At 44.8% G+C, this 19,763-nt stretch overlaps 1 protein-coding gene across 2 annotated transcripts in view; it reads right to left on the bottom strand.

Annotated features, from left to right (window-relative positions):
• The window catches only part of LOC115480389 (protein Smaug homolog 2-like), a 55,832-nt gene that overhangs the window by 28,796 nt on the left and 7,273 nt on the right, over nucleotides 1–19,763 (bottom strand). For both annotated transcript variants that reach the window (XM_030219044.1, XM_030219045.1), the window contains exons 2-3: nucleotides 15,800–16,245; nucleotides 243–725 (exon numbers count right to left, since the gene is read on the bottom strand). In XM_030219044.1, the coding sequence (XP_030074904.1) occupies nucleotides 243–725; nucleotides 15,800–15,995 (679 nt within the window). In that variant the 5' untranslated portion in view covers nucleotides 15,996–16,245. The remainder of the gene's footprint in view (nucleotides 1–242; nucleotides 726–15,799; nucleotides 16,246–19,763) is intronic.

Here is a 19,763-nt window from a genome sequence, read left to right as displayed (position 1 = left end):
CATCAACTGGTCGAGAGGTATAACCCACTCAGCTGAACAGGTCTAGTTAACATAAAAAGAATGCAGTCTGCAGAGAAAGGTAAGCACTGCCTCTGGATGATGCACACAACAGACTACAGTACCACAGGAACATACAGCAAGGAATGCATTCATGCCCCTTCAATACCATACAGTTGTGTTGCAACACAACAACCCACGCAACTTGCAGAACATGGGCCACTTGACACTCATCAGCTTCTCACCTGAGTTTGTGCTGCTCCCAATATTATTAATAGCAGATGGGATAGAGGTGGAAGAATGAAAACTCAAATGTCCATTTTCTCTGGGAGTTTTCTCTTGCCAGCCATGTCCCACTTCTCCGATGAAAGAGTCCACATTACTCTGCCATTCATCGGAGCCCTGACGAGAGTGGTAGATGGTATCTAGCCTTCCCCTGCCCTGGCTGGAAAAGCTGCTGGACAGACGTTCTTCCAGATGATTCAGCCAGAGTGCCAGCGAATTACGGTCTTCAAGTGTGGTGGCTGGGTGGATGAGTGCATAGGATAGGAGCTGGCGGCTCTCCTCAATGTATGTGTTGTTCTCAATGGAATATGCAAGCACTTTCTGCAGCAGTTTCATGTACTCTGACTTTGCTTCTGTGTTGCGGGGCTGGAGTAGCGGCAAATGAGACAGCAAAAGGGAAATGGCCTTCTCCTTCGACTCTTGATGCCACTGGTTGATGAGGGCTGGAAAGGAAAATAAGTATTAGTATGGCTGGCCTTATTATACCAAGATTACCTGGAGCCTCTGAATCTTCTTTCACCTTATGCAAAAAAGATTTGCTCCTTATGGAATGCTCTCTGAATCTCTGTCCACTTCAGACATAGCTCTCTAGCCTTGAATCCACTACCCACAAATGCCTGGAATATGAAATTCTAATTTAAACATGATCCCAAACTAGTCAGAAAATAATACAGCAGGACATTTCTCTCCTTGCACCTCACAATGGATTTTTTTTAAAGACCCTTACAATAGCCCTCCAACCCATCGTTCCTGGGCAAGAAAGTGTCCTGGTGGAAAGGGATCTTAAAGTTTTTAGTATTATCACCCAGCAGTTTCCTCCTGCTCCTTTGTACTTCCAATTTAATCAACACTACGAGCCTTTATTACATTTCCATTTTTAATATTATCAGCTTCCTTTTTGAAAATTCATCCAAAGCATTTTACAACCCCTCCTCCCAAACACACCTAGTTTGGTTGTTATAGTGATGGTCCTCAACTGGGCAATTCACCAAGGTTGTTTCTGGAAACCCTCAATCCTGATACTACAACCAGTCAATGGGTGTTAGCCTTAGACAGTGACTGACTTACTCCCCCATTCCCCCACCACCACCAAACAGGGAGCTGTGAATGCTGACTCAGGGAGTATATAGCCCAATGTGGAGATCTTTTGCATAGCAGTGCAGACCTCTTGCTGCACAGACCACCAAGCTGGTCCCTCTTGGAAGTCTCCTAAGTACACAAAGTTAATCTTCAAATTCCACACCCTTTTCTGAGCTCCACGTCTTACAAAGTGCCGCCATTCAGAAAATAAAAAAAGGTAATTTCAAGGCAAAGGGTCCTTATGGACCTCAGGGTTAGCTGCTGTGAAATGCTGAGACACAGGAGTGAGGAACCTACCAGTCTGGTAGCATGAACCCTGCATGGCATCCTGGGAAGGACCTATAGTCACTGAAGAGCAATACGGATTGTGAAAAATTGCAGGAAGACATTAGGAAACTGGAAGGCTGGGCATCTAAATGACAGATAAAATGTAATGTGGACAAATGCAAAGTGCTGCACATTGGAAAGAATAATCCAAATCATAGTTACTTGATGCTAGGGTCCACCTTAAGAATCAGCAGCACTCAAGAAAAAGATCTAGGTGTCATTGTAGACAAAATGCTGAAATCTTCTGCCCAGTGATCGGTGATGGCCAAAAAAGCAAACAGGATGCTAAGAATTATTAGGAAAGGGATGCAAAATAAGTCCAAGGTTATTAGTATGACTGTATAGCTCCATGGTACGACCTAACATTGAGTATTGTGTTCAGTTCTGGTTGCCATATCTCACAGGAGAAATAGCAGAATTAGAAAAGGTTTAAAGAGCGAACAAAATGATAAAGGGGATGGAACTCCTCCCATATCAGGAAAGGGTAAAGAGGTTAGGGTTCTTCAGCTTGGAAAAGCCGAGGGGGGATATGATTGAGGTCTATAAAATCGGTAGAAGTACAAAGACCGGGGGACACTCAATGAAATTACATGGAAATATTTTTTAAACAAATAGAAAGAAATATTTTCACTCAAAGAACAGTTAAGTTCTGGAACTCGCTGCTGAAGGGCGTGGTAACAGCAATTAACATTATCTGGGTTTAAAAAAGCATTGGACAAGTTCCTGGAGGAAAAGTCCATAGTCTGTTATTGAGATGGACATAGGGGAAGCCACAGCTCGCTCCAGGATTGGTAGTATGGAATGCTGCTACTAATTTGGGTTTCTGTCAGGCACTTGTGACCTGGATTGGCCATTGTTGGAAGCAGGATACTGGGCAAGATGGATTCTTACATTCTTATGGAAATCTGAAGTGACCTAGAAATGCAGTATAGGTTTGGATGGGTGCTCTCAAACCTAGGGAAGGGAGCACTGTAGAGATCAGAGAGGAAGAGCGCAACTAAGATATACATCCTTCCCCAAACAGGTGAAGGAAAACATGATTGACTAACATACCTGATTGTGAAAAAGTAGTAACAGAACAGCTGGAAGATAAGGGGTGATCTCAACAAGAGAAGAGTGGACCTGAGACTGAAGGGAACATAGTAAGCTTCGAAAAACCTCTACATAAACACATTATAAGAGCATGATCAGGATACTGATGTAAATCCCTATGCTACCACAAACTGGCTTAAGGGACATCTGAGATCCTCTCCTAGAGAAAGAGGGATCACTATACACAAAGTTCTCTTTCAACAAGAAAACAGTGCTGGAAGCTGGAAGGCATCCAGGCACTTAAGTCCTAGACTCAGAAGGGGCTCGACAAACCTTTCGCTTTCAAGCTATGCTTGCAAGCAGAAGAATTACACTCATTTCCACATGCCAACACAATCCCTGAAGTACAGACAAAAGCTATGATGTGAAAGTTTTTTCCCCCTCCTAATTACCCTATTATTTTATATAAGACACACTGAACGTTTCTGATCTTTAAACAAAATGAAATACTGTACGAGAACCTACTGAGGTTCCCCTTTGTTTATAGATCAGAAACCATTCAGTATGATATCTCTCTATATAAAACGCACCTCCAACGTTCGAATGAAGCCTCTGTTAGCCAAAAGTGAAGGGGGTGAGATCGCATTGTGTCTGCCCCGCCCACGCGTCAAACGTGATGACGTCGAGGGCGGAGCAATGACACTCAACCAATCGCAACGCTCGGCAGCGAAGCGTCAGGGAAGGAGGCGGCGCTCTCAACGTCTAGCCTTCCCTTCGCTGTGTTCCGCCTTTTTCTGACGTCAAGGATGACGTCAAAAGAAGGCGGAACACAGCGAAGGGAAACCTAGACGTCGGGAGCACCGCCTCCTTCCCTGACGCTTCGCTGCCGGAACCGCCACGAAGGTACATTTAAAAACAAGAAAAAAAAAAAAACCATGTTGGGGGGAGCGAAGAGGGTGGCCACAAAAGAAAAACAATGGGAGCGGGAGGGCAGGGGAGAAACGACACCATGGATGCGAAGGGGGGGGGGGGGGGGAAAAGGGGGCGGCCCAGGCTGGGAGTGGGACATGGGAGAGAGAGGAGCATGGATGCAAGGGGGGGGTCATGGAAGGGAGACAGGGCACTTGCTGGAAAAGGATGAATGGAGGTGGCAGGGGACAGAGGAGCATGGATGGGCATGGATTGGGAGGGCAGGGCTCAGGGAGAGAGGGCAATTGCTGGAAAGGGATGAATGGAGGGGGCAGGGGACAGAGGAGCATGGATGGGGATGGATTGGGAGGGCAGGACTCAGGGAGAGAGGGAAATTGCTGGATAAGGATGAATAGAGGGGACAGATGGGCATGGATGGATATGGATTGCAGGGCAGGCCTCAGGGAGACAGGGCAATTGCTGGATAGGGAAAAATGGAGGGGCCAGGTGACAGATGAGCATGGATGGCCATGGATTGGAAGGGCAGGACTCAGGGAGACGGGAATTGCTGAATAGGGATGAATGGAGGGGACAGATGGGCATGGATGGATATGGATTGCAGGGCAGGCCTCAGGCAGAGAGGGGAAATGCTGGATAGGGAAAAATGGAGGGGCCAGGTGACAGATGAGCATGGATGGGCATGGATTGGAAGGGCAGGACTCAGGGAGAGGGGATTTGCTGGATAGGGATGAATGGAGGGCACAGATGGGCATGGATGCATATGGATTGCAGGGCAGGCCTCAGGCAGAGAGGGGAATTGCTGGATAGGGATGAATGGAGGGGCCAGGTGAAAGAGGAGCATGGATTGGAAGGGCAGGACTCAGGTAGAGGGGAATTGCTCGATAGGGATGAATGGAGGGGACAGATGGCCATGGATGGATATGGATTGCAGGGCAGGCCTCAGGCAGAGAGGGGAAATGCTGGATAGGGAAAAATGGAGGGGCCAGGTGACAAAGGAGCATGGATGGGCATGGATTGGAAGGGCAGGACTCAGGGAGAGGGGAATTGCTGGATAGGGATGAATGGAGGGGACAGATGGCCATGGATGCATATGGATTGCAGGGCAGGCCTCAGAGAGACAGCGGAATTGCTGGATAGGGATGAATGGAGGGGCCAGGTGACAGAGGAGCATGGATTGGACTCACACTTTCACTCTGACTCTCAAACACTCACTCTCACATACACTCTCCCAAACACACACACTCCGAGGAAAACCTTGCTAGCGCCCGTTTCATTTGTGTCAGAAACGGGCCTTTTTTACTAGTATGCAATAATAGTGGAAATCAGGAGGCAAGAAAGGGAAGTTATTCACCTGAAGATGTTCTCCGAAGACAACAGGCCAAGTATTCTCACAACTGGGTGACGCCATTTGATGGAGCCCGGTGAGAATGCAGACTGGCAAAATTAATGTAGAATTTTCTAGCAGTGTCTCACTGCGCACGTGCAGAATATGGCCGTGAGATTAATATTTGGAAAATCAAGGTTTGAATCAGCAAAACCCCTTAGAGAGAAACTTCACTGGCTCCCGATAAAAGAGCGAATCGAATTCAAAATCTGTGCACTAACCCACAAGATCGTATACGGGGAAGCACCAGCTTATATGTTCAGCCTGACTGACCTCCCTCCCAGGAATTCCAAAAAACCATCTCGTTCCTATCTCACTCTCCACTATCTGAACTGCAGGAACCTGAGATACAAACTGCTCTTCTCCTCCTCCTCTTGCTTTGTGAGTCCTCGTTACTGGAATGCCCTACCATCTACTTTAAAGGAGACTACCGACCAAATCTGTTCAAGAAGTCCCTTAAGACTTATCTCTGTGGAAAATCATTCTCTTCTGTTACTTAACTTCCTTCCGGCCCTCGTTTGTACCCCTGCTGTTTGATCCCCTCCCAAGATGTTCTTTAATCTCTGTTCTGACCTTGAATTTGTATGATGTACTTTTTTATAACTGTTGTTAGCCACATAGAGTCCGCCATGGTGGGAATCTGTGGGATATAAATGTTCTCAAATATATATCGCACTGAACATTTCTGATCTTTAACCAAATAAAATACTGTACGAGGAGAACCTACTAAGGTTCCCTTTGTCTAAAGATCAGAAACCATTCAGTATGATATATGCAATAATAGTGGAAATCAGGAGGCAAGAAAGGGAAGTTACTCACCTGAAGCAGATGTTCTCCGAAGACAGCAGGCCAAGTATTCTCACAACTGGGTGACGTCATTTGATGGAGCCCGGTGAGAATGCAGACTAGCAAGATTAATGTAGAATTTTCTAGCAGTGTCTCACTGCGCACGTACTGGTGCTTTCCTACATGAGTACAGGTCCCTCAGTCATAGAAAAAAAAAAAACACCTAAAGAATATAACTCCAAGGGGAGGTGGGAGGGTATGTGGGAATACTTGGCCTGCTGTCTTGAGATAACACCTGCTACAGGGATTCAAAACGTTGAGGCCTGTATCAATTAACCTGTATCTATTTACATAGTAGTTGTGAAGGTGCAGCTTGGAACCAAAGAAAACTGGGCCAGTGGGGGGGGGGGGGGTGGCGGCAGGGGGAGGAGTTGGATTCTAGTCACTAAACAAATTTTTCAGGAGTGCCTGTCCAAACTGGCTATCATGTCAGGTATCCTGCTCAAGGCAGTAATGAGATGTGAATGTGTGGACAGATGACCATGTCGCAGCTTTGCAAATCTCCTCTATGGAGGCTGACCAAGTGGGCTACCAAAGTAGCCGTGGCTCTGACAATACGAGCCTTGACATAACCCTCTCGAGTCAGCTCAGCCTGGGCAAAAGTGAAGGAGATGCATGATTTCTAATTGGCTAGCAGATTGCATTGCTGATGGCTACCCCCAACCTGTTTGGGTTAAAAGAAACAAAAAGCTGGGTGGACTGTCTGCGGGCTTTAGTCTGCTCCAAACAGAAGACTAAGGCTCGCTTCTCGCTTGCAATTCAAGGTATGCAGTACAGTTTTCAGAAAAATGTTGGTAGAATGATTAAGATGGAACTCCGACACTACCGGAAGGAACTTAGCATGCGTACAGCGAACTACTCTGCTGTGGTGAAACTTAGTGTAAGGTGGATCAGCTACTAGGACCTGAAGCTCACTGTCAGCTGAAGTGACCGCCACCAAAAATACAACTTTCCAGGTCAAATACTTCAGATGACAGGAATCAAGAGGCTCAAAAAGAGCTTTCATCAGCGGGGTGAGGAGAAAGTTGAGATCCCTTGACACAGTTGGAGGTCTGATAGGGGGCTTTGTCAAACCTCTCATGAAACGATTAACTAGAGGTTGTACAGAGATGGGCTTACCTCCTGGGGGGAGTGGCAATATGGCAACATGATGCTGGAGCGGTGAGAAGCTCTTTCACCTTGTTGTTTTCTTGTCAGCTCTCACACGAAAAGAAAAGTGGGTTGTGAAGTCTGTGTCCCTGCCACCTTCTACTTCATCCCCCACTCATCAGAAACTTGACCGCTTCCTCTCTGGACTCCACTCGGAACAATTTGGGGAGCAGTGCCCTGCAGTGGGGAATGGCGAAAGAGAGCCTCTCTCTTTGGGGCAGGAAACATCATTGCTCCCGACGCCCAGCGCCCTCAGTGGGGTAAGGAGGTGGAGCACAGCCAGTCGCAAGAGTTGAGGGTGTGTGCTCCTCAGCAAGGGCACCACACTGTCTAAGACGCAACAAGTGGAGATTGAAGGATCCGCTGGTGTGCTTGCTGCTCCAATGGCGGTGTCTTTGCATAGTCTTTGGGCTATGTTGCAAAGGATGGACTTCACAATTGCCAAGTCTACTGCTGAGGTAACAGTTTTGGATACTAAATTTGATGAATTGGCAACGACGGACCTTATTGGCCAGGTCAGGCAAGGGCAAAAGGATATAAAATTGTTGCAAAATTTCAAGTTTGCAACTATAAAGGACAGATTGGTACTTCACAGTAAAACAGAACAGATGGAGAATTTTAACTGTCGATTAAATCTTCGCTTAAACAATTTCCCTAGAACTCCAAGGGTTATGCCTTTAGATTTATTTAAAAGATTTTTGGTGGAAGATTTAGAGTTTTCTTCAGATTCATTGCCCCCTATTAATAGAATATACTATTTGCCTTCTAAGTTTATGACCCAGGCGGATAAAGAAAAAGATAAGAAGGCTGCAGCGTGCTTATCTATTGATGTGAATAATATTTTGTTCATATTAGAACAGTCTATACCAGAAGTTACAGAGAGGGCTACATTGCTCATCTCCTTTGACTTCCAGCAGGATGTTAACGTGGTTCAGAGACTATTTTTTTTTCGGAATTCTAGTTATTTAATGCATTTATTTTTTATTTGTATCCCACATTTTCCCACCTATTTGTAGGCTCAATGTGGCTTACATAGTACCGGAGAGGTGTTTGCAGACTCCGGTGTAAACAAATACAAAGTGATATAGTGGTAAGATAAAGTTCATGTGGCACAGCCACATTACGGAATCGTACAACAGAAGAGCTGTGTTAAATTTCTATTTGGTGGGCAGAAGATTTGGATAAACCCTGACGTTACAAAGACTACTGGAGAGCGTTGAAAGGAGTTTTTATCCATGAGACAAGAGACTAAGTATTGGAACTCTTTCTTGTTAGCTTTTCTGTGCGAATACCTGGTCATATTTGGGGGGTGTAAATACACTTTTTATGCCCCTGAACAGCTGAAGGCCTTTCTTGCTTTGAAAAAATTGGCTTGAAATGCTGGATATAATGGCATAATTGAATGGATAATCACGTTAAGCCTTGCCTTAAATACTATGCTTATAATTTCTCTTCATTTGCTTTTTCACTTCCCCTTTTAATTGGGGTCTAAGAAAGATTAACAATGTTTTGTTTATTTAGGGACATACTTCCCTTTATTCCTTTGGGATCCCTCCCTCCCCCCCCCCCCCCCCCCCCCATGTGTGAGTTGCTATCTTGTGGATATAATTGAAATATAAATATAAAAAAAATTAGAAAAGAGAGATGGGTTTTCTCTTCTACAAGGTGATAAGCACTAATTACATGAACCCTTACAGAATTGGGTTTCAAACCAGATAGATATGCAGGAAGCATTCAAGCAGTTTTTGTCTAGGGCAAGCGAGGGGATCTAACGTCTTGCTCTCACATCAGATGACAAACCTCCTCCACTTAAATGCACAACACCTTTTAGTGGAGTCTTACCTGTAAGACAGCAAGATGCGGGAGATATCCTCTGATAAATCTAAGGATTCAAATTCTATGCTCTCAACATCCAAGCCGCGAGAGCCAGGGATTGGAGGTTGGGATGCAGACGGGATCCCTTGTTCTGCATGATAAGGGTCAGAAAATATTCCAATTTCCACGGATCTTCAGAGGACAACTCCAGAAGAAGAGGAAACCAGATCTACCTCGGCCAGAAAGGGGTGATTAGGATCATAGTTCCCTGGTCTTGCTTGAGTTCCAGCAAAGTCTTCTCAAGTCAGAGATTCTCTACGAGAGGTATCGGAGGATACACATATAAAAAAAAGACACCCCCCCCCCCCCGGAAAATAAATATAGGAGAAAGGCAGCTGACACTAGTCTGCCGTGTGATCTGAACCTGGAGCAGAACTGGGTGACTTTGTTGTTGAGATAAGTGGCAAAAAGATCCACCAAGGTGAGGGTGCCCCACTCTCAAAAGATCTTTGACTATGTCCACATTGAGAAACCATTTGTGAGGTTGCATTACCCTGCTCAGTCTATCCGCCATGCAGTTCGTCCTTTCCTCCTAGGTATTTGGCTCGGAGGGCCATTCTGTTAAGGAGAGCACAATGCCACATCCCCACTGCTTTCTGACACAAGGGGTAAGATCCCGTACCCACTGCTTGTTCACATAGAATATTGCAACCTGGTTGTCCATTTGAATGAGAATAATTTGGTTCTGTAGCTATAGCTGAAAGCCTTTAGAGTGTTCCAAATGGCCCTCAGTTTGATATGAAGAACTTTTCCCTGAGTAGACCAAGTCCCTTGGGTGTAAAAGCCCATCCCCATGGGCGCATCTTTGTGAGCATCTTCTGAGGATCTGGAATTTGGAATGGTAGTCCCACAGTCAGATTGACCCAAATTGTCCACCAGAGAAGGGCAACTCTGGAGGGATCTGGATTCCCAGGCATCTGAGACCACTGGGAAGTAGGGTCCACTGGGTCTCTCTCAAATGGAGATGTGCCAAGGGCATGACATGTGGCTCATCAATCTCAATATTTACCAAGCCGTGACCTGCTTGCTGTTTCAGACCTGCCAGGCGAGTGTTGTCAAGGTCTTTGTTCTTGCTTGTGGTGGAAACATTTAAGTCTGCAATGTATCAAGCAGGGCTCCTATATACTCCAATTGCTGAACCAGGAGAAGGTGGGATTTGGGGTAGTTTAATAACAAACCCTAGTAACTCCAACACCTAAATAGTTGGGCACATTGATTGTTGTGCCCTCTTGCAATGTGCTCTTGACCAGAAAATTGTCCAAATAGGGAAACACATACTCCCAGTCTGCACAAATAACGCTGCAACTACTGCAAGACATGTGGGTGAATACCCTGAAATCTGATGCAAGACCAGATGGCACAAATTTTCTCTACAAGTACCTACAAGTACCTGCTTGTGCAGATTGCTGATGAATGATGCTCTCAGAAATTCGGTGGCCTTTGACGCCAATGCAGGGTGTAAATGAGACTGACTATTTGAGGAACCCACCCATCAGAGGTTACAAGGCGCCACCTGTATTGGAAAAAAATGTAGGCTCCCCCCAACCAGTCGGCCATCTGGGACAGCTACTCCGAGTGCGGCTATGCTCTCCTTGGGCCAGTCAGAAGCTCGCCCCTTGCTTTGACTGGGGGAAGCCATCTGGGACGTCTGAGGTCAAGACTGGTAAGCCCGAGAGCAATGGGCCTTGTGGTGCTGAGCAGAGAAAGGCAGCAGGAATCTACACCTTTGAGAGTAGTAGGGTTGCCGCCTAGGCCCACTCGAAAACCTCCTGGATGAAGAGGCTGTAGCTGGAGGTTGCTGAGACAGGGTCTGGGTATCAGTGTGTTTCTTTATGAGGTCAGCAAGGTATGTCTACCAATATTCTCTGCATCTCCACAACCATGGCGGAGAGTCTGGACACAATATAAAAAGAAATAATCTTATGCATCCCTGGCCAGATGCTCCAGCTGCTTACTGGCCAACTGGTGAAGCTCTCTGCGGCCTGCTCCTGTGGGACAGAACCTGCAAAACAGAGTACTGCATAGCAAAGATTGCAAGTAAAGGCTCGTGTACAGCTGGTAGGACTGGATGTGGTACTAAGCATCAAGGCCTGAAAATTTTCCTCCCAAACGAGTCTAGTGTCAGAGCCTCTGTACCTGCGGGAGCTAAGGCATGAGTCCTGGAGCTCCTAGCTCGTTTGAGAGCAGATTCGACAACCAGAGAGTGGTGAGGCAGTTGTGCCCTCTGGAAGCCTTCTGGATACAATAATGCATATCCACCTTCTTAGGTGCAACCTACATTGAAGGGAGATTCTCTGTTTTTCACCAGTGCATTTTTAAGGATAGAGTGCAATGGTACTGTGACCCCTTCCTTAGGGGGCGGCTCACAGTCTAAAACAGATAACATCTCTGCCCTGGGCTCCTCCTCCGTCTTCAACTTAAATGGGATGGCAGAAGCCTTCTCCATGATGAAACCAGTGAAAGAGACCCTCAACTGGAGAAATGTCCCTCTGGAGGTAAGGATAGATCAGAAGGTACCCCAAACAACTTCACCTCAGAGAAGAGAGTCTTCTGAGTCCCATGAGCAGTCCCAGTCCGGACTGGGCGAGTCTGTGCCTGCCTTGGCTCAGTGGAACCATTTTCACATCCCGAAGAGCACAGAGGTACAGCCCTACCCTCAGACTCTGGGGAAGCTTCCTCTCCCCTGATGTCAAGAGTGGTACTGCATGACTCAAATGTCGACACGCTTCGAGGCACCAGGAATAATCAGAGGCTGATCCATAGTTGGCGCAAGCACCCTAGATGCCCGAGTGAATAGCAACTGTGCAGCTCCTCCTTGAGAATGGATTAGAACTGATCATCGAAGGCATAGGCAAAGTCGTGGGAGCTGAGATAGGCAGCCTGAGAAGGCGTCTGTGCCGAACCGGAAGCTGGCTGCTTGGAGACTTGCACGCCAGCACCTCTACCAAACAGGGGGAGCGCACCTCCTGGTGCAGGCACTACTGATGCCCCAGAGCTCCTGGCACTGTGCATGGATGAGGATTGATAGTTATGCACAGCATCGCGATCCTTCAGTGCCGAGGACACTGTTGAACCTCTTCGTGCCCTCGGTGTTGGGTCTGATGTTGATTGGTCCCGAGGCCTACTTTCAGCACCTAATGTCAAGAAAGAGGAGATCTCTTCAATGCCGGTGTACTCCCAATGGTAGTCAAAGCAGTCATCAAGATCAATGCTTCCAGTGCCGATGTCTCGGCCTTCAAGAAGCCAAAAAGTCTCTTCTGCTCGATCTGCCACACCCTGTGTGTCCTCAACTGCATTTGAAAACAGAGAGAACAAGAGTTAGGCTCATGGTTGGACCCAAGGCACCAAGAATATATAGGTCAGTCACGGAATCACCTGATTACACTCGATGCACTGGGGGGTCTTCTTGGACACAGAGAAAATAATCATGGTCAAATTAAACTCCTCAATTGTGAACTTTAAAAATGGGCAGCATTAAATTGAGGTTGGTGCTCTGACCTAAATGCTCACGGAAAAAAAAAAAAAAAAAGGAAACCTGAAGAGCCAAAAAACACTACAAAATTTAAAAAGGTAAGAGAATAAAATAAAGGGGGAAAAAGTAACAAAAATACCCGAATGGGAAGGCACTGAGAACCAGAGAAATAAACGAACAGGACAACACGATGACACATCCTTCCTGAATCTGCGGAAAAATTAAGACTGAGGTACCCTAACTTGCGTGTTGGGTGGGAAAGCACCAGTGCATGCAAAGTGGGATACTGCAAGAAACTTCTACATTAATCTTCCTAGTCAGCGTCTGCATCAGGCTCCATCGAATGATGTCACCTAGCCGTCAGAATACAACTGGCCTCCTTGTTCTTGGAGAAAAGCTTATCGCTGTATTTATACCCAAGAAATGAAGACTCAAAATAAGAGGAGAGGAAGAGGTTGCTATTTCTTTTATTTTTAAGATAGCATAAAAATGCATGCATGCCTTAACTAGGCCACATATATGCTCTCTTTTGCCTGCAGCAGTTATGTGGGATAAACATAAGGAAGTCACCATCAATAACCCTAGCAGAAAAGAATGAATCCATTTAGAACAGTCCAAAATCACCTGTCTAGGGTGAAGAGCATTTTAGAAGTCTGTGGATGGGCTAATTGTGAATGAGGCCTCTGGAATTTTCCAGCAGAAACTGGACACCCCTTATTCTTATTTTTACACTCTCCCCCCTCTAGACTTTTTCCCTCCCTCCAGATTCTCTCCTGAATGGACAGGGAGTAGCCTAAGATTGCAACAGAAGTAGCTCTCTTCAGGTCCAGGCCTGCCAAAAGCAGAGTCAGCTTCACCCAGGCCCTGGCATCCTGCAACAGAGACAGCTCCTCCCAGACCTAGATCAGAGGCAGGCATCAATTTTTAGACACCTAGAAATTTACACCCTTGACTCTCCAGCACTCCCCCCCCCCCCCCCCCCCCCCCCATGATCTGAAGGCTACATCATGGTGCTATACCCAGCGGATTAAAGTCTTATAACAGCTGCATCTGCTCATAGGAACTAACTTTTCAAAATGAAAGGGGATGCTCAACTAGGCACACATTACTATAGCTATAAAAAGAAAAACAATATATGGCAGGATCACAGGCACAACTGGCCAGGCCATATTTAAATGCAGAGCATATCTAGTAGAGCACACACTGGAAGAACTTGTGGCTAAAAGGAAGCATTGAATGTCCCACCAGTCTCTTCATCTCCAACTCCAACCCATCCCCCACCAATTTATTCCACCTCACTTTTCTTCTCCCTCCTCCCTACAGCTCATCTATCTCATAGTCATAACTGTTCCAGGCCAGCCTGCCCTACCCATATCACTCACACTCATGCGGGATGATCATTTTATATTTTTGCAAAAAAGGAAATGATACTCCTTTCCAGTTCTCTTTCAATTTGAGACTTGACTATAGGTCTTCTCCATTACAGAACTTTTTCAGACCATGGAACTGCATACTGCCAAAACTCCCTCTGCTTTCCCATGTCCCGTCAGTAAAATAACATTTATCCTGATGATCATAGGGCTGGAGAAGAATGGCAAAATATCACCCATTCCTCACCTTTGAACCAGCTCAGACAGCAAAGAACTCTTTACTTTTAGGTCTACAGTTTGTCTTATATCCTCCGTCTCTCCTTAATCTTGGTTTTCTCTTATGCTTCCTCTCTGCCTTCATATTTTGTCTTCTATGACTTATCTAGTCTTCTAATCTTTCATTTTTTCTTTACTATGTTTGCCTTTCCATAGCCTGTCTCTCTACCTTCTCACTTTCTTCCAGTGTCACCCTCTAATGCCACTTCTCACCCCTTTTTTCACCTTCATGTCTCTTCTCTACATCACGTCTCTTTCACTTCACTTCAGCTACACACCATCTTTCAGCTCCCTTTCCCTCTGCAGTTTGTATCCCCTCTGCCTGCTTTTCATCCTCCCTCCCAAATCATGTCTCCTTCTCCCAGCATCCTTCCCCCATCACAACCCATGCTCCTTCTGATCTCTCACCCTTGCAGCCCGTTTCTTCTACACTCACACAGCTCCACTCCCAGTTACTGTCTCCCATCACTCAGCCTCTCTTCACTTTAGAGATTCAACCACTTCCAGCTCTTTCCTTTCAACTGACTTACCCCTTCATATTCCTCTCCTTACATATCAACTCTCAACCTGTCCCCATTACCCTGCCACTCTTCCCCATACAGCTCATTTCTGCCTCTTCCAGCCCTTCATGGCAGAATTCTCTCTTCCTGACATTAACTCCTTTCAATCCTCTTCATCCCTTCCTAGTGCTATGTCCCACAGCTCCACTGCTGGTGCAGGTCCCTATCACCTAGCTCCTCCTCCCTTACAGCTGCTTTTCTGCCACCTCCACCTCTACACAGCATTCTTCTCTCTCCCAGATTGTAACCTCTTTCTGTTCCCTTCACCCCTTTCTAGACCCCAATATTCCTCTCCCCACAGCTCCACTCCCAGTGCATGTCCCTATCGCCCAGCCTCTCTTCTCCTTACAGCTGCTTTCTGCCCCCTCCAGCTCTTCACAGCTGCTTTCTGTCACCCATTAAACTCTTTTCTTGCTCCTCTATTCCTCTCTCAGTACTTAAATCTTTTTTTTTTTTACCTTAACTACTAAACATATTACTTTGGCAACAAATGTAAAATTGTCATGCCAATAAAGTTATGTGACCCAGTCTGTTTTCCTTACTATCTGCTGCTCTTTCCTTCCCCACTGGCTGCAGGCAGAAGTGCCTTGATTCTCTCTTCCTCCTGTAGCCCATTGGTCAGACATTCTAGCCAATAGGCTACAGGAGGCAGCAACTGGGATACAGAAATACTTCCTGCCTTCTTTTGCTGCTCTGCAGCATGGAGATTTCTGCTCCAAGTTAAAGTATATCATAAAAATGCTGAGGTTGCCCAGGCACCCCCAGAGCTGGCATTTATGCCTCTGCTGTTATCATTTTAAGGCTGGGAGCTGCTGCTGCTTAAGTGATCCTAGTACCAAGAAACGTGACTAGCTGCTACTCTAAAGATCTATGCTTTGATCCTGGGCCATCCTCCCCCTGCACTCACAATACTCAGCAGATACAGCGAGTGAGTTATTGCATGCTAAATGCAGGTGCCCTCAGCTCCAAGCACAGTTTTTATTTCTTTGTTACATTTGTATCCCACATTTTCCCACCTATTTGCAGGCTGAATGTGGCTTACATAGTACCGTAAAGGCGGTCACCGATTCCGGTATGAATACAAAAAGATGATGGAAGAGTAAAGTTCTTGTGTAATAGACCCATTGAGGAATCATGGGAAGGAAGAGTTTAGTTATGTCCAGTTAACACAATGAAGTCCTAGTGCAAACAGGTAACAAGATGAGAAGCCACCTACCAGCGCTGTTGGCTTCGGACTCTAGGATATGGATCTCGTTGCAGTCTGCCAGCGAGTGCTCCAGGCACAATTGCAGAAAACGTGCTTGTGTACGAGTGATGCGCTTCAGGAGAGAAAGCAGGGCTACCGTCTGTTCACATTCATTCCAGCCCTTAAACCAGCCGGAAAGCACGCTCACCTGATCACGAAACATCATGATGGGAGGTGCTTACCCCAAACACCACGCTTGTCTTTTTAGGCACCCAAATGGGGCAGCAGGACCCCCATCACATGTTTTAGTTTCTGGCTGACTCCTTGCACCACAAAGAATTGTAACGTATCAAGTCCTGGATCACATGGGAATGACACTGGGGATCTTTCTTCAAGCTGCTTGTGCCTTCCTTCGTCTCTTCTTGTTGAGTGGATATTTCTGGCTTTCTCTTGTTTGTGGAGAGTTCTGAACAGCCCTAGAAGAGAAGCAGATATCAGAATGGTCAAAATTCCAACATAACCTAAAGTCCTATATTAACTCCAGGAAGGTCCATTAGAACAGCATATGGATTCCAACTACTGGAATAGCAGGCCAGGATGGAGGTACATTTGCAGAGCTCTAGATGGGGGCTCAATCCTGAAATAGTAGAGAGTGCTACACAACAGGAATAAGAGGTACTGGCAGGACTTTTCTATGACAAGAGGGGGAAAAAAATCTGCATTTTTGATTGTTGTCCATAAAATTTCCAAGCATTTTTTTTTTTAAGAAAAATAAATCTGTCTCTTGTTTTTCAGGGAATTATGGCAGGGAGGAGGATAGGTATTCAGACACAGGAGCAGGAAGGGACATGGCAAACTACATATGTAATGTGTGCATCAAACAAGCCCCTGAAATCTGCAGGAAGGCTACTGTTAAGAGATCAGACACTGTGTCTAGCTCATAGCATTGTCACACACATAAGAACACTAATTCCTTTAGCTGTTGATGTTTTGAGCTCTGACAACTTCCAATTTTCGTTTCTTTTTCATACACTGCTTTGGTAGGAAGCCCAGTTCATAGACATGGTCATATCTTCATTTAAGGCTTAAAATCTATAGACTTAAATTTTACTGTGTGCTGCTTTTGACTTTTGTGGCATAAGTAATAGAACCACAGACACTACTGAAGAATCAAAGGCACTTTATTCCGAATTTTCCCAGCCACCAGATGAAACTCCCTAAACTTGTGCCAAAAGGAGCAAAAGCAGCATAGAGGGAGCCATTGAGTTAACATCACTCCTCCCCACAAAATTCCCCTTCCTTGTATAATTTTACACTGTCCTGCAGAATTTGGCCACCAGCTTGGGGAAAAAAGGAACAAACGCAGCACAGAAGGAGCCAGTGGGCTAACATCACTCTACTCCTTCTCTCCTGCAAGCTGATCCCATCTTCCTTTCTCCTTTTTTGAGTCCCTCTTGGTATTGCTCCTGGTACAGCTGACACCTTTTGATACTTAATGAGTTTAAGCCAACAGTCCTGCACTGGTCTCATAGTATTAGTCTCATGAGTACAGCTGGTGAGTACAGGCACCATGTGATATCTGAAGACATAAGTGTGCTGGGAACCGGGGGGGGGGGGGATGCATGGGAGACTCTGGGGAGTGGCCGCACTGCCTGGTTGGGGATGTAGTGATGACATAGGCACATTGGCTGGATGAGGAACAGAGTTAATGGCCAGCATATGCTGGGTGATCAGAGTATGGTAGTGATATCTAGGGATTTTTTTTTTGGGGTGGGGGGAGGGAGGAAGAATGTATCTAGGGCAGGTTAGGGAAAGAAGGAGGGTATGAGAGTGGTGGAGAATGCTTGGTTGTTTTGCATCACTTGGAAGGATTTATACATTACTTTATATTTGAAAGAAGCATTAATGTTTGAGAGAAAAAAAAACAACATGTTTGGCTTGATTTTAGAGAAAGATAATGCTGAAAGTTGTTTAGGTGAATATGTTTTCAATCAGATTAGAAAGACTGCTTATTAAGTATGAGTTCTTAAACAGTGTTTCTGGTCAGCAACAAAAATGAAGGACACCTTTATGGCCTTTGCAATGTATTTATGGCTTTCATGTCTGTTTCTACTGGAGTTCAGAGAAAGACCGTTCATCGTATGTGTTTTATTTTTTAGTAAGATTAGAAAGACTGCATATTGTTTGAATTTTTAAAACCATGTTTTTGGTTAGCAAAAAAATATGTAGTACATCTTTATGACTCTGTAATATATTTATGGCTTTTATGTTTATATACATGGATGTCTGACATTAGACATATATGTTATTAGTTTTTATTAATCTGTATGTTAGTGAATGTATGTAAGAGAATAAATTTCATTTTTGTTATCATGACTTAATTTAATGTATTTTGGGTATTATTTTAAGTTATGTATTATTTTTATGTTTGTTAGCTCAATAGGACTTCAGAACAGTCATATTGCACTATCAAGGTTTTTTTTTTCTTTTAGTATTTACCTGTTTGGTGAGTTACTATAGACTGAGATGGAAAATATTTGATTTATTACAATGTATTTGTGTTTTTCTTTTAATTATTCTCTTAATTATTTTATTGGTGTGTATGTGTCTTTTATAGTATTTTTGTTGGTTATCATTTATAGTTTTTACCCGACGAAGGTATTTTCAAAATATGATGATGATATAAGGTATCTGACCTTGGCTATGAATAAAATTTGCTTATCATCTACATCTGTGCTTCTAGATTCACTCTTGTCATCTATTGTAGTGTCAATCTTTGTCTTTCTTGTGTGCTGCATTTGGTTGAGAGAAGCCACTGCCACCCTCTTCCTGTAGCACACCTATAATCCTGTGTCATTCTCGTGAGACTGAAAACTTTGTAGGATTTTGGTGATCTACTTTGAGAATGCCATGTGATGGAAGAGAACAATGACAACTGTGTAGAGAGAATGCCTATAGCATCAGGAGTTGAGCAAGGAAGGGTGTGAAGAAGCAAAGCTGGAAAAGAGAAATGCTTGGGGAGGGAATTTTAGAGACAGGAATAAAGGGGAAAGGGAAATGGGACTTAATATTCCGCCTTTCTGAGGTTTTTGCAACTACATTCAAAGCGGTTTACATATATTCAGGTACTTATTTTGTACCAGGGGCAATGGAGGGTTAAGTGACTTGCCCAGAGTCACAAAGAGCTGCAGTGGGAATCGAACTCAGTTCCCCAGGATCAAAGTCCACTGCACTAACCACTAGGTTACTAGGTGTGTATGCAGGAGATAAATGGTAGAGGCTGGTGGACAAGAGGAGAACATGCTGGAGGGAAAAGAGGAGTTATCTATGGCTCTATTGTTCGATCTTTTGCATTTTAAGGATTTTCATTTTGCAGTCTGCAGAGCCCAGGAGGAGTTGCAGGGTGCAACCAACTTCTATCAGCTGCTCACATCTGTATCAATAACCATGTGCATTACTGTACTGCTATATGTACTGGCAGTTATAAGAAAGCTACATACACTGACTGCAGCTCAGAGCTCTCCTTGAATTACTATATTAAAACTGTAGAAAACCAGAAGCTCTATTAATGTATTTCTGAGAATACAACACACTAAACATTTTAAATCTTTAAGAAAGAAGTTCTTTGTTTTGAAGTATAAATCGAGGATTCTCAACTAAGTCCTTAGGACACACCTAGCTAGTCAGGTTTTCAGGATACCTACAATGAATATGCATGAAATAAATTTGCATACAATGGAGGCATTACATGCAATTTTATCTCATGCATATTCATTGTGGATAGCTTGAAAACCTGACTGGCTGGATGTGTTCCCGAGGACTGGAACACCCGGTATAAACACATGTTAATTCATCTCCTTAGGGTGTTTACATCACTGCTAATGAATTTAAACTACAATTCAGAAAAGTTAATTATAGAATTAAATTGCATTATCAACCAATTTAGTGCACCATATTTTTCAGAAATTTTACATATTCTGGATAACTCCCAATA

The sequence above is a fragment of the Microcaecilia unicolor genome, chromosome 11 (genome assembly GCF_901765095.1).
Source record: "Microcaecilia unicolor chromosome 11, aMicUni1.1, whole genome shotgun sequence".
Lineage (NCBI taxonomy): Eukaryota > Metazoa > Chordata > Amphibia > Gymnophiona > Siphonopidae > Microcaecilia > Microcaecilia unicolor.
The sequence above is the reverse complement of the archived record's forward strand: the minus strand, read 5'-3'. Positions and strand labels throughout refer to the sequence as shown.